This window comes from Centroberyx gerrardi, chromosome 11 (genome assembly GCF_048128805.1).
Source record: "Centroberyx gerrardi isolate f3 chromosome 11, fCenGer3.hap1.cur.20231027, whole genome shotgun sequence".
NCBI lineage: Eukaryota > Metazoa > Chordata > Actinopteri > Beryciformes > Berycidae > Centroberyx > Centroberyx gerrardi.
In genome coordinates, this window is record NC_136007.1 from 12636130 (window position 1) to 12650754 (window position 14625).

Genomic DNA, 14625 nt, shown 5'->3' on the forward strand with positions numbered 1-14625 from the left:
AGCCAGCAGTTATAGACTATTTTTTTTTTGTTTTTTTGTTTTTTAGCAGTAAACAACATCAAAGTAAGAGAGAACACCTATATAGCTTCACGGGTGAAAGAGAGCTCTATGATCCTGTTTACAACTTTGCAGTGTGTATGATGCTAAACTTTAAAAACTTTAATACGGCTCTAAGTTAAATCGAGCTGCCACAGCAGTGTGCCCCTTAGAATTTAATACATAAATTAGTGGTACTTGTTGGAGACTGAATGCATGGAGAGACGGTTCCATTTTTAGGGGATTAAAGGTCTTAGATGTTGACAATTTAGGCATTATTTGAACATTTTTATTTTAGCTGATTCTTGTCCAGACTGACTTTGCCACCCTGCCCCCCGGTCAGAGCTACTAGACATCTTCCATGGTTTGTTTACTTTATACAATCCTTTGGAGTTTACAGGTTTTGAGATGGAGACGGTTGTGATTATCAGGTCTGACAGCCACCAGAAGGAGGTTTAATAATTGTGATTCAGTGTACAGAGCTCCAGCTGTGAAGTTCAGTAAGAATGCTATTTGAAATTCAGTTTTCTTTCCCCCTCCGTGTCTTTACATCTTTATCCCTCTCACCTTTTCTCTCTCCTAGTGCCGGTGGTGAAGGCAACCTGGGAGAAAGATGCTGCGTTTCTGGAGTACTACAGTGATGTCACTGATACCTCCATACCCACAATCCATCTGGGAGTGCCCAACACTGAGAGAGGTTAGTTGATCAGCAACAATGTATATTGATTTTTATATCAACAACAACATGTGCTTTGGTAGTTTTAGATGCTAATCATATATGAACATTGTCCAAATGGAAGATGGCGGCTCGCAGATTGCTTACTTACCTTTTTGGGCTGGGTTGTAAGCACATTGCATTGGGATTTAACATATTGCCAATTTAAAATTTTGAAGTGTGCCTGCCTGGAGGCACGACCAGAACGGCCCAAACATCACTAGGGACACCTAGTCTTGTTTTATTAAATTTATGTATATTGTTCATGTTGTACTCCAACTCATCCTCTGTTGTAAGTTGATGTGGGAAGTTGCTGGAACTAAGAAAGTATCAAAATGTCATGAATGCCAAATCTCCTAGCTGCATTTACGTGAGCTGCCAGACATTGTAATTGGCAAATTTGAATTAATGTGATTATGCAATGGGGCATGGAGGAAATTATTAATTTTGGGTGAAAATCCAACATGTGGATAGTGTTGGTATGGAGGTATGTGCTCTACTGAGTGCCATCTAGTTTAAAAGTATTTTAAAAGTGCTGCAGAGCCACTTTGTGGAAAGCCTCCTGTGGACAGGTGTTGTAAATTAGCGTTTCGCTACAAACACTAAACACAGTGCATTTGGTCCTTGTGCATAAATGTATGTTACAATTCTAATGCTACTGTGATGTCCATGTCAAATAAAATAAACTTAACTTAACTTAACTTAACTTAACTTAACTTTCTTGTCTTGCTGGACTATATTAAAAAGTTTCATTACCTGAGAACAGAAAATGAAAAAGTATGAACCCCAGAATGGGATCAAGATAACCTCCACTCAGTCTAAATACCTAGAGGCATTGTGTCCAGTGTAGCAGCCCCTTTAGGGATGAAAATCTGTAGGCATAGGTGTCATATACACTTGGGACACATTCCTATTACTTTTTGAAATGTCAGATTCTGTCCCCACCGCTTTTTAAACCTTCTTTCAGCAATGTAATCGACTGTGCCACAAATTGCCTCTCAGCAGATATGAATGAACCCTCACCGACGTTTTGTAGTTAGTTCCCATCGAAAGATCTGCCACAGATAATCTGTGGTTCTCTTGGATAGGCTTTGTGACAACCCCAGCCAATAGGAATGCATTCAAGGTGGGACAAAGCAATTGCAGATTTAGCTGATTTGTGTGAGAAGTAAGTGACAGGAGCAACTTCGCAGTAACGCAGTAGAGCGAACCTGATCAGAGATGCCAAAACTTGTCTATTTATTTCACAGGTTGTGGAATCCATAGTGACAAAAATGACACAAAATAAATGTAGCCCATTCATTAAAGTAATAATTTTGACAATACCGTTGTTGTTAGAAAGGCCAGCTGGCTTCCATTATTTCAACAACAAAGCATAACAGAGGTAGAATACAACAAAGCAACATTTTTAATTGCGCTCTCCCGTCTTCCTCCCCCCTCAGCATTTTCTGTTACGTGTGTTTGGACGCACAGCGCTTACAATCATGCTGGATTCTTGTCGAGAGCGAATAGCATCCACTTAAGCCTAAGAAGAAAAAGATTATCTCCAAAAGACCAACAGAGGCTCTCTAAACCCTTTGATAACACACCACTTCTATAAAAAATACCATGAACTCTCCAACTGAGCTTCAGTATGACTCACAAAGCATTAAGCTGTCGTCGTTCTCCAGTGGTTTGTGGATTCAAAATGCACCAGCAACTTTAATGGGGAATGCCTCTGTATTTCATGGTAGATTATGCCAAAATGGATAGATAAATATTAATAATGGTCTTAGTCTGAGCTGCCAAATAATGGTTGGTTACCTGCCAAAGTGGCTGGTGGAGGAGTCATACCTCACACTGGTATGTGTGTATGTGTGTGTGTGTGTGTGTGTGTGTGTGTGTGCGTGCGTGTGTGAGTGTGTATGTGAATGTCTGTGTCTGCCCACACTCACGTCTGTGAGTGGATATGAGAGACTCCTGGGTAAAACCAGGCAGTCCACACATGGTGAAGAACTCAATTACCCAGTTTCCCCACGGAGATCATTAAAATTTCACCCAATCTAAGAAAGTGAATGACAGACTGCAGTTGAGAGTTGCGGTAGGTCATAGGCTGTGTACTGAGTCTGGACTTAAATATTGTTTTCCAGACAGGGGCAGCGGGAGGGAGCCTTAAAGGAGAAGGCTCTGCCCCCCAACTGCTTCGTTTCAAATGCATGGAATGGTAAGGAGCCTTGCATGCTGTGAAATGACCTAGTTCAGACAGGACACGCTACTCTGTGTCAGCTGACAGCTGCCGCACCTATCGCATCTCACTGCACTGATTTGGTGGGCTATTTACAATTTTATTTGCAATGTTCCCTGCATCTTATTTATCATGTGCTATGTATTACTATGTGTCGTCTTACTATGTTGTTATGCTGTATTACTGCAGCAGGGAGCTTCCCCAAGAGAAGAACCATACTGCCAACTTTCAACTGCCATCTCTATTTGTAAGAAATGGTTAAGCGATAGATAGATAGATAGATAGATAGATAGAGAGATAGATAGATAGATAGATAGATTTATTAAAGATCTGATAAAAGCACACAAAGCGATTTCTCAATTTAATATACACATGTACACATAGTTTTGTACTGTAGATTCATCAATATGATTTATTACAGATCTGTGTTTGTTTCATGTGTGAAAGCTAAACTTCAGAGTTTTTTTGGAAAATTTTTTTTGATTGAGCTTCTACAGCAAGAGCCACGCACGAAAATAAGCAATTACGTTATTTTGTCTTTGTTGTCCCATCCTGTTTATCTCTCGTCAAATGCTTTCAGTTCACTCCACCCACTGTTCCCCACAATGCACACAAGCGCACAAGGCTCCGTTTACATAATGAAAAGAATCACGACTATGAATGAGAGCTAAACAAGGCTTTCTTGTCTTCGGATTTGATTCTTGTTTTTGTGAGAATGCAGTGGCTTTTATCACTGGGATCGGCTGCTTGGCTGCCAATCAGAAGAGTCCAAGCAGTAATTGCTGCAATTCCTGTAGTGCTTCTCTCAGTCATTTCCTCACCGTAATAATGTCAGGTTGAGCAGTTTTTAAACTCTAAGATAAGATGGATTATTGAATGATCAAAATATCTAGTGTAGGAAGGAGGTGGTGTGGTATTTTTAACAGCGGTCCAAAATGTTCCCTTTCTTAGGCCCATTTTGTTGTTTGGTGGTGTATTTTTCTTATTCCTATTGATACCTGGCTGAACGTAGATGACTTGATATCACGTTGAGACATTTCCAGTGCGTTTGATAGCAGAACATTTTTCAGTTGTCTGAAATATCAGCCATAAAAGGCAGGTTTGGGTACGAGTCCCTCAGAATCAAAGTGCAAGGAACCTGCAATTTTTGCACCGACGTCCCACCATCATACAGAAATCCATCACAGAAGAGGCAGAGATATCAATTTTGCCACCGACAGTAGCTTCAATAGACCATAATGCAATGCAGCCACAAGACTGTGAGTTTTGGGGATATATATATATATCTGCCCGTACACCTACCTTTGACTGAAAGCAACAAGTTCATGTTCTCTGGAGGTTGTCGAAAGTGATTCTGAGAAATGTAGGAAACCACTAACTGAAGTAGAAGTAGACGAGGCAGGTTGAGGGAAAGTTGGTACACCAAAAAAAAGTAAATTACAGCACTTCGTCACTGAAATCCCGTTCACACTAAATAGTTGAACACCAGGTAGCTTCACCCAGGCCAAGGGCAAGTCACTGAAACAGAAAGCAGAATCACAAGTAACCACTTCATTGTCCTTGACCTCACTCTGTCATCCTGTGCTTGTTAACTAACTTGATGGCCCTCTTCTTTTCTCTCAAGCCACCATATTTCTCATTACACCCTCCCTTAACCTTCCCTCTTTAGATTTTTTAATGCCTCCAACTCTGCTCTCACTCTCTACTCTTAGACCGTCCACTTTTCAGTCCCACTCCCATCTCCACACTCCATCTCTGTCGCATCTCGTGATTTAAATACAGCGATAGCTTGATGTCATGTCATCAGTCAGCATTTAACTTTATACTGGCAGACACTTGAGTAAGCCTAGACTGATCAGGGTCGTCAATTCAACCTCTCCCCAGTGGAATAATGCTGCAATGATGGGAAATTGACAGGATATTGATTATTCTAAATTAAAAAGTCACGATGAGTTATTGAGTTGTTGGTGTTAGAGCCAGGACCGGAGCCTCAGCCAAGCGCATGGAGTCTCTGCTCTCTGCCCCACAGCCTCAGACTACTGAAAGCAGGGCTGGTTGATGATGCAGTAGAAATAGGAAGCCCGACGGCAGCTCCTCATGCTGTCCAGGTTGAAGTTGAATTCAGCCATCTGCTTCCTGGCTGATAGGAAATATCGCTATTCAAGGTTCAAGGGAGAGAGAGGGGGAAGAAGTCCTTAGTACTTCTGAATTTTAGTATTCACAGAACTTATAGTCAGCCCAGATTTGGTGGAATTAAAAACGAAGGCAGGTGCTCTGAGGATGGAGAAGTGAATGGATGGACAGACAAAGACAAGGGAGTTTAGCTGCAACATGGCGGTCACGATAAAGTCACTGCGCTCTCCAGATAGGAGGTAGCCTGGTTCCAGACTCCTGAATCGCATTTTCAGATTTTGTCAAGCGAGTCAGAGAGTCTGGTGTTTCCCTCGCCAACGGCTTGTTCTCGCTCAGAGAAACAATCGAGCCAATCAGCGCCTTTGCGGGCGGGACTAAAGGAGAGGACACCTACCAACTTAAGAAATCTATCTATGCAGTATTCTTGTATTCTTGTCTGAGATACCATTGGTCACAGCGTGAGTCTGTGTTACTCATTCTCAGTGTACTTTGAAGTCCATTTACGCCACAGGGGGACAGTTACAGTGTCAAAGACTCCCTCTCTCCTCTTGTTCTCAGGCTGATGGAAGTACACTGTCTGTCCTGTTCTCTATCCCATGCCTTTTTCCTCATTCTTTCGTATTTTTCCGCCTCTCTTTAACTCTCCGCTGTCTCGCTTTCACAAGCTGTGCTTTTGTTCACTTGCTCCCTTTCTCCTTTTAGTGCAGTGCCGCTCTCTTCATCTTACTCTGATTCCCGATCCTTATCTGCAGCTTTATATTCAAACCCCTCTCTTCCTCTTTTCCCTCTCTCTCTCTTTGGCAAAGAAGCCCCATTAACCTAATGCTCAGATCCATAATAGCACAGAGACTGTGATAAAGAATGGCTGCCCCTCTCCCTCCTTCTTCATTTTCTCCTCTCTTATTAATATCTACCCCGCCACAATTTCTTACCCCCTCTATCATTCACCCCATCAGTTCCATTGTTCCGTTCCTTTTGTCTGTCTTGTCTTCCCTGTTTTGTGCAGTGTTTCAGTATACTGGAGACTGTTCCTTTCTTCCTTTTTCCTTGACATGGACGTCTCATGAACTTCTCTAACCTCTCTGCACTACACTCTGTTTGTTTTTCCTTTTGTCTTCACTTGTCTTCACTTCCTTCCTCCATTGTTCTACAAGAAGTTTGCAAGGAGTAAGAAAATGAATATCAAAGGATGGATTTTTTTAGGTGTGTGTGTGTGTGTGCGTGCGTGTGTTTGATCAGGCTTGGTTCTTGAGCTTCAAACATTCGTGGTGACCCAATGCTTAGTTGTCAGGAGGGTTTCCTCTGTTTAACTAGTAACAAGAATCTAAGAGCTTAATATGTTCAGAGTGAGAAAACTGAAAGAATGTGCGTCCACGTCATCCTTCTGCTCCCATGCTGTGTTGTGCTTGTTGCTTTCCCTTTGGGGAGAATTGCCTTTTGCCTTTAAAATAGAGAGTATTAATGTTTATGTATGTCCATGATGGCAAGTTCTTGCTACAGGACACTTTATACTTAACACTTTCTTCTAAAGACATAATCAGTGGAAAAGACAATTGGGTTTAAAGCTAAAATAAATTCTAATAAATTGCCCATTCTCTCCCAACTCCATTCCCATTCAATGTTTGCCACACTTCTTATGGATGACAGCTCTGTTTGGCAATTATCACTAGCATGGGGTCTTGTGTTTTTTTATCTTGCCAGTAGGGGGGCAAGTTTCTAGAAATAGGTTTTGTGGTTTGGCCCAGGTGTTTTCTAGGGCTCCCTGTTGAACTGCATGTGTAAACTGTAGGGGTGCACCAATCGATCAGCCACCGATCATAATCGGCCGATAAACATTCCACATAGCTCATCATGATCGGTTTAAATTGCCCAATATCATGACCGGTTTAAACTGCCCAATAAAATAAACAAAAACATTAATTTTCGGGATCAGAAAAAAATCGGAATCGGCCCCAGAAAACCTGATCAGTGCCCCTACCTGGCCTGTGGCAGTAAGCTCTTGTAGACTTGACCCATTGCAGTTTTTCCTGTGCGTTATACTAAGTACCTGTTTCCTTTTTCAGTGCGGTTGTTGGAATGCTTTTTTGTGTGATTTAAATTGGTCATGGAAGTGTTTTCAGAACGAGCAGATTTATACCCAAGTTCCCCAGTTTCTTGAGAAGTTAATTGGTTCTACAACATTAGTTTGTTTGATAAATGTTTATGGTGATTATGGCGGGACATGAGGCAGCTCAAGTGCCTCTTGTTTTCATTTTGTCTCTACTTCATCTCTACAATTTAATATTGGTGGCCTACTAATTTTTGCCTTGACAGACTCCATTAAATTAAGGTTTCCTTCTGCTTGAGATAAAACTGTCATGCCTTTGTTTGGCTTTAACCTTAACAACAAATGAAATGAAAACTAGTGAACAACATCGATACTGCTAATGAAAAACAATATTGCCTAGGTACTCAATTCTTGTCCATGAGGTCCGGTGTCCTGCAGGTTTTTGTTCCTCCCTGGTGGTTATTGAACCAAATCTGGAGTGATCACACAATCAGTTAAGATGAACAGTTGTTCATTTTCCCAGACGTTTCCACCGTCTGTGTACTGGAGACTACAGCGCTGCGGATGTGATGCATCGTTCTCACAGTGAATCTTGGGGCTTCACAGTCATTCTCATGCGTCAAGTCACCATCTGATGCATCCTCAGCTGCCACCTTCAGGGATCCTTATCCATCCTCCATCCTTGTGTTCTTTATTTTGGAATTGTGCTTTGGAAGTTAGATTATGTAAATGTTTCATGGAGGACTTACAAGAACACATATTGAAAAAGAGCCCTTTTTTTTCTCTACCTGGTACCAGGTGTGGGGGAAATGGGGATCAGGGAGGAACAAAAACCTGCAGGACACGGGACCTCGAAGACCAGAATTGAGTACCTAGGCAATATTGCATTATTCACCCATACGTGACCACATGGCAAGTTTGTAACTCACACTCCACTAGCTGTCACTTGTATACTCTGAGGCATGGTGTTGTGAAAGATATATCAGAGAATGGCACACACCAGAGAATTGTGGGATAGACAGATCTCCCTCTCTCTGACACAAACACATTCTCATTTTCTATCTTTTTCATGCTTTCTTTGTCTGGCTTTCTCTTCTGCAGGGCATTGTGGGAAGACACTTGCCATCTTGAGGCGGTTCCTGAGTGATGCTGTGCCAAAGGCTGACTGGCTGCTCATTGTTGATGATGATACACTCATCAGGTAACTGGGTGTTTTAGTAATTTAATGCAACAAAAACGTATTGTCAAATTCCACTTTTGATTGAAGTTGCAGTGGTAAGCTTCACACAAACTAAAGAGCGAAATTCTGGAAATTCTTTCCACATTGCTTCTCTTTTATTGGTGTGATTTACTTAAAATAAACTGTGTCACCTTACAGTACAGAAAATACTGTAAATAGCTCTCACACTGTTTAAAACACTTTGAAAACTGTTTCAATTACCTAAAACACTTCTAATTGATGTGATAGTATATTACTTTCACTTCTGGAAACAGTTTGAAAACAATTAGATAGCTTTGCAGACATGCTGTAATCTCTATAAAATCATATTTTTGTGTTTGCCTGAAAGTTAAGCAAACTAATCACCAAAACTCACTCACCAGAACTGGCCTTTGGTCTTAAACAACAAAAATATATAATATAAATGGTAATGACTTTATCGACAGTAGTAATGTTAATAAAGTATATGTTATGATACACAGAAAGTCTTTGCTACTGCATATGCTATGGCCAATTTCCCATGTGCGTGTGTGTGTGTGTGTGTTTATCCCTCTGTCTGTTGATCCGTCCATCTGTAGTTTGCCCAGGTTGCTGAGACTGCTGCGTTGTTATGACCCCGGGGAAGCAGTGAGCCTGGGGGAGAGATACGGCTACGGCTTGGTCCACAGCGGATACAGCTACACCACAGGAGGAGGAGGGTGAGGCGGTGGGATGGAGGGTGGTAGTGACATGGGGTGGGTGAGGGGGGGGGGGGGGTGCAGTTATGGCACAAGACAGACTGATGAAGCTGCAACACAGGCAGCGATGTATCTATGATCTCCATAAGGCCGTGATCGTAATAGAGGGAGCAAGAGCTCAAAGGGCGCAAAGGAGAGTTACTTCATTCTCATGGCTGTGCAATTATCCAAGTAGCGTTTGCTAACCTGAAGTAACAAAAGGGATAACGTTGTTGAAAATAAAAATGAAGAATAAAGAAATAGCTCGCTCAACTCCAAACTCTTCTCGTCCCCTTCAGGGTGCAGACTCTTGTGCATACAGATTCAAAAAGGAAGGGATGTTCGCTCAACCAAATTAATTGCAAAAGTTTATTGTGCGCAGCAAGCTAAAAATGAACACGTTTCAACACTAAGCCTTCATCAGCGTTTCCCCCGTCATCAGTGTTGAAACGCTGATGAAGGGGAAATGCTTAGTGCTGAAACGTGTTTGTTTCTTATCTTGCTGCTGTGCGTACAACAAACATTTGTAATTCATTTGGTTGTGTGGACATCCCTCCTCCTTTTTTGAATCTGAAAATAAAAATGGACAAGAGAAAGTTAGTGATTGCTCATTCTGAAATGGAGGATGTAGCTAAAGTTAACGTTACGTTACGGTAAAAAAAATGTTTCCTGTGCGATACCGGTTTATGGTGTACAGAGCCCGGGAGTGACCATTGGGAGAAAAATCATTTATGTCGTGGCCACGATATATACTGTAACGTGCACACGATATGCAATTCGAGCTCTCGTTTTCTTTTTTCGTGTGCACGAGATACAATTCGTTCCCTCGTTTTCCTCTTTATGTGCGCACGAATTGCCAAAACGTGCCCTCGAAATAGTGATATCGTGCTCTCGATATATAAATACATGCGCTCTTCACAAGCTTATAAAGAGTTAGTGCACATATTGGTGATTATGTTTAAATGTGGCGCTGTCCTGGGTGTGTTGCAGCCACCTGATTGTGTTTACATGGCCTGAAGGTTAAGTGGCTAAATATGTTGCAATATTTGGGGGATATGCCTATTCAGTGTAAACAGACAATGGATATTAACATACCAAATCCTTTTAAGTTGCATTTTTTAACAAAATCGAGGGAACGAATTGTATCTCGTATAACGTTACAGTTAATCGTGGACTCGATATAACTTTTTTTCTCTCCCAGTGGCCACTCCCGGGCTCTGTAATGGTGAACAACCACCAGTATGGGCAGGTAAAAATTATATTTCCAGAAAGGTACTGATTTGGGCAGACGGGTCATGCAGTGAGTAGGGAGATCCATAAAGTTCCACATTATAATTTTGTTAATTTATGTTTTATTCGTGAAGACCCTTTTCATTTAACTTACACTAATATGATGCTATACTATGAATACTAACAATTTTGATTCTAAAGACAAATTCATACAGTAGTATTCATAAAGACTTTATGCCATGAGGAGTTATTCCATTTAAGAGTTTAAAAGTCTTTATCTATTGCATTTTTAAGGCATTGAATACTCTGTGTGTGTGTGGGGGCAAAAGTTACTCTGGAGTGGGTAGGGTCTAACTCCGAGGCAGTGAGTGTCTCGGAGGAGGTTAAATCTGACCCCAGTATCTCTGTGAGAGCAGCTGTGAATGTCGGTGGAACAGAACATCAACTTCCACTAACAAATGCCCGAGGTCGCCTCTTGAGGGTCGCCTCTTGTAGGCACGACAGAATAGTGGATTTGATATCAAAAGATATCACATCTATTTTCAGGTTTTCTATAATGCTTTATAAGCATTCTACTGTGAAGCCGAGCATGTTCAGTCTGTGTAGTGAGGATTCAGAAGTGTTCTCTAATATTACAGCTAACACCCCTGATGTTGTTGTTGTCCATGAAGATCTTAGAGAGGTGTTCGTTCTAGAGGTTGGCTGTACTTTTGACTACAGCCTAGAGGAAGCCTTTCCAACCAAGATGCTGAAATATCAACAGCTGGAGCAGACCATTTCACAGCTAGGCTACAAGTGTAAACTTTTAGTTTTCATATTTGGCAGCCTGGGTCATGTGCACAAGCTAGTTGTGAGGGGCTTTCAGATGGCTGGTCTCCCTAAGAGAAGGGCCAAGCAGTTAGCGAGGTATTGTTCAGTATCTGCTATCATTGGTAGCCGCCCAATATGGAGGAGGCGTTGCTTTTTATACCCATGAAGTGGATCGTGTCTGTTATCCTTCGACCTGCCACTGTTTTCATCCTGTGTGTATGCAACAATGTGGCTGCCAATTAGGCACTTATGTAACTGACTGACTCAATATCTGACTGCATTAATAGTGTTTATGTCCTTTGTATGCTTGTATTTATGTGGACATAAATAAATCTTTCATCTGTGTGTGTGTGTGTGTGTGTGTGTGTGTGTGTGTGTGTGTGTAGGATGGTGCTCAGTAGGGTAGCAGTGTCCAGGCTAGTCTCCAGTGGCTGTAGCTGCTACAGTGATGATGCTCCTGATGACATGGTGCTGGGCATGTGTCTCACTTCGCTGGACGTCCCCATCACACACAGCCCACTGTTCCACCAGGTAGAGTAGAATACACACAAGTACACACGTTTTTATCAATATACCTGTGAGGACATTCGCTGTCCGCTAACCCTAACCTCAAAGGAAAATCTACCCTTGGATACCGTTAATTTTTTATGTCAATGCATTCTATACTCGTAGGGCCCCTAGCGCACTTGGGCATGACCAACTGATTTTTGTTAATTTTGTGACCAGAGGTGCTGGCGCAGTGGTGGTGCACCTGTGGAGCAGTTATGGAAGGGGTTGGATTAGGAAGTAGGTATGGTGGTACTGTGGTGGTGAATTGAAAAAAAAAAATCGAGCTATCGCCCAGTGGTGCAAGTCATTTCCATTGTGGGTTTTTGTTGCACGTTTGGTTAATGCAGTGTGTTCCTTCCCTTAGTTCCTAATTCTTCCCCTGACTTCCCATCAGCCTTAGGAGCGCTGGCTTTCAAGGGCACTACTGAAATCCTTTATGATTAACATAACTTAAGCGCTCCAAATATTTCTCAGCAGGATTTAAAGCTTTGCAGTTTTTAAACTCCTCCATAAGAATCAACTCTCTGAGTTGTTGGAAGTCTATTGCCCTCTGTCCTGTGCACCAGCGAACAAACTCAACATAAGTCTGGTTATCATGTTTTATAAAATACCAAACTTTCTGGCAATAATCCTCAACGACCAACTCATACGCTCTGAGCACAGCAGCCATAGCGTGATGATGATTTAGGCGATCCTCAGCAGTCGATGCATACTCCTCCTGTAATTGCAAAGGTCTTAAGGCCACTTCAAAGTTAACGCTACTCGCTGAAACATACTGAAGTACTTGTCAACTTCTTCTTTGGAACCAGATGAGTGAGTTTGCTCACATCAAACTCAGAAGACACACCTGCCGGCACACAAGAGGTTGCACAAAGGTCTAACTCCCTCAGGTGCACTTTAGTCTCTTATTCAAGCTTTTTTACCTCTAACTCAGTAGCCAATTATTTTTGCAACATATTTCCAATTCAAGGTCATTTAATCTCACCGATTCCTCCAACTGCATATTTCCCACAGAGTCCAATAGCCATGCAGACTGCAAGTGTGAGGAGGATTTTCAGTTTTAAACACTGTGAAGTTATGTTATGTTAAGATTTATTTATTTTTACTCCATAACTGCATCTATGTACAATTTAAAATATGATGAAAAATGAGCTAAAAAGGCAAAAAAGTAATTTTTCATTTCAGTGTGACTAAGCCAAAAGCGAGCCAAGTACCCATGGGTGCCAGATCTTGGACAATCTTAGCCTTCCCCCTGTCTCAGATCCTGCTCTGCATGAATTCTGAAGGTTGACTCTCCTCACATTTGTTTTCCCTGAGCGGACTGGAAGAAAGAGAGAAAGACTGCCTTGTTCGTTATGTAGGCTATCACAACAGAATATTGATGTTTTAGAAAAATGTGATCCCACGGAGCAATGGTTGAATTGTTTTGCAGCAGCGGGATACTCCTGAATACATGAAACATGAAATCACAATGCTGACACACACACACACACACACACACACACACACAGACAAACCTCCTGTTCTTGTTGTTTCAGGCCCGTCCAGCTGACTACTCCGGCGCTCTGCTCCCCCTGCAGCAGCCCATCTCCTTCCACAAGCACTGGAACACTGATCCTGTGGCCGTCTACACACACTGGCTGCAGGACACACACCCACGAGACGAACTCTAGGAAGGGTGTGTGTTATGTACAGTATGTGTGCGTACATGTGTGTTTGTGTGTTAGAGCTGTGACTTTACTCCCAAAACTGAATTTGAACAAAATAATGGTCCAAAGAAGTTTGTTTTATGTAGAAAAGTTTGTTTTAATTTAGTTGTAACTTCGGTAATAAATTTAGTGAATAAAATTAAAAAAGTGAGAATGATCACTACATGGTATTGGTGCAGAATCACACCGACCATTTACCTAGTAGGCTTACATGTCTATAGGACAGCTGCACAGGCATGTCAGAATCAAAATCACTTCAGCTGCCAAATACAGAGAATGTTTTGGTGATACTGGTGCAAGAATCAATCTTTCTTCTGTTATATTTCATCTTGTACTAGTTGATTTTTATTTGGGATTTGAAAATAGACGTCTTGTATCAAAGAGGTCAATTTATGGCATATAAAGCACAGACAGAAACATAAAATTTATTTGTTATTTGTTTTGTTATTTGATCCCAGTAATATTATTTTATATCCTATGTTCACTTCAGATTTTGCATATGCCTGATGTGTAGCTTGTATGTGACGGTAAATACATTTTAAGTCATATTTTTCTTTAATGCTTTTTTTTTTTTAAGTAAATCCCATTGTGTGTGGAAAGTTGTGTATACATGGATTTTGTGCATATGCTCCATTTACCACTAGGAATGTGATTGTGTAAATGGGTCTAATGGAGACAGAGGAATTTTCAATGTTGAATTTTATTTTTGACCAGTGAACATATTTGAAATAAAGTGCCACTGTGAGTGTGTGTGTGTGTGTGTGTGTGTGTGTGTGTGTGTGTGTGTGTGTGTGTGTGTAATTGTAACCACAGCTGACTGCCAGGCCCGTTGTCAAGCCTGCAATTAACTGCAGGTGCTGGGTTAGGGTTCGGGTTATTGCATGTTTGTATGTGTGAGTATGTGAGTCTTGTATGTGTGCTTGTGCGTTGCTGAGTTCTTGATGTTTTCTTTTAATATTTCTTTAAAAATTGTCTTTATATTTTGGCAATAAAAGATTTATTGGCAATGGGCTGAATGTTTTCTTGACATCGGAGTTCATATTCAGTGCAGTGAACAAAACTTGTTTTTTTTTTCCAGACCACTGAAGAGACTATGTGAGGGAGCAGAGAATCACATGCTGTAGTAGGATGCTCACACACACACACACACACACACACTCTAATCATTAGTCACTCTCTTTCTCCACTTTGTCTCTTCCTCTCTCTCACACACATACACTCTCTCCATCTCTCTCTC

The 14625-nt window shown here is 41.5% G+C and overlaps 1 protein-coding gene across 1 annotated transcript in view; it reads left to right on the forward strand.

The window, feature by feature from the left end:
• b3glctb (beta 3-glucosyltransferase b) overlaps window positions 1–14323 on the forward strand; it is a 28391-nt gene extending 14068 nt beyond the window's left edge. Inside the window, exons 11-15 of the mRNA XM_071911812.2 lie at window positions 620–733; window positions 8257–8356; window positions 8953–9072; window positions 11517–11661; window positions 13218–14323. Coding sequence (XP_071767913.1) covers window positions 620–733; window positions 8257–8356; window positions 8953–9072; window positions 11517–11661; window positions 13218–13352 — 614 coding nt within the window. The 3' untranslated portion in view covers window positions 13353–14323. The remainder of the gene's footprint in view (window positions 1–619; window positions 734–8256; window positions 8357–8952; window positions 9073–11516; window positions 11662–13217) is intronic.
• Window positions 14324–14625: the final 302 nt, after the last annotated feature.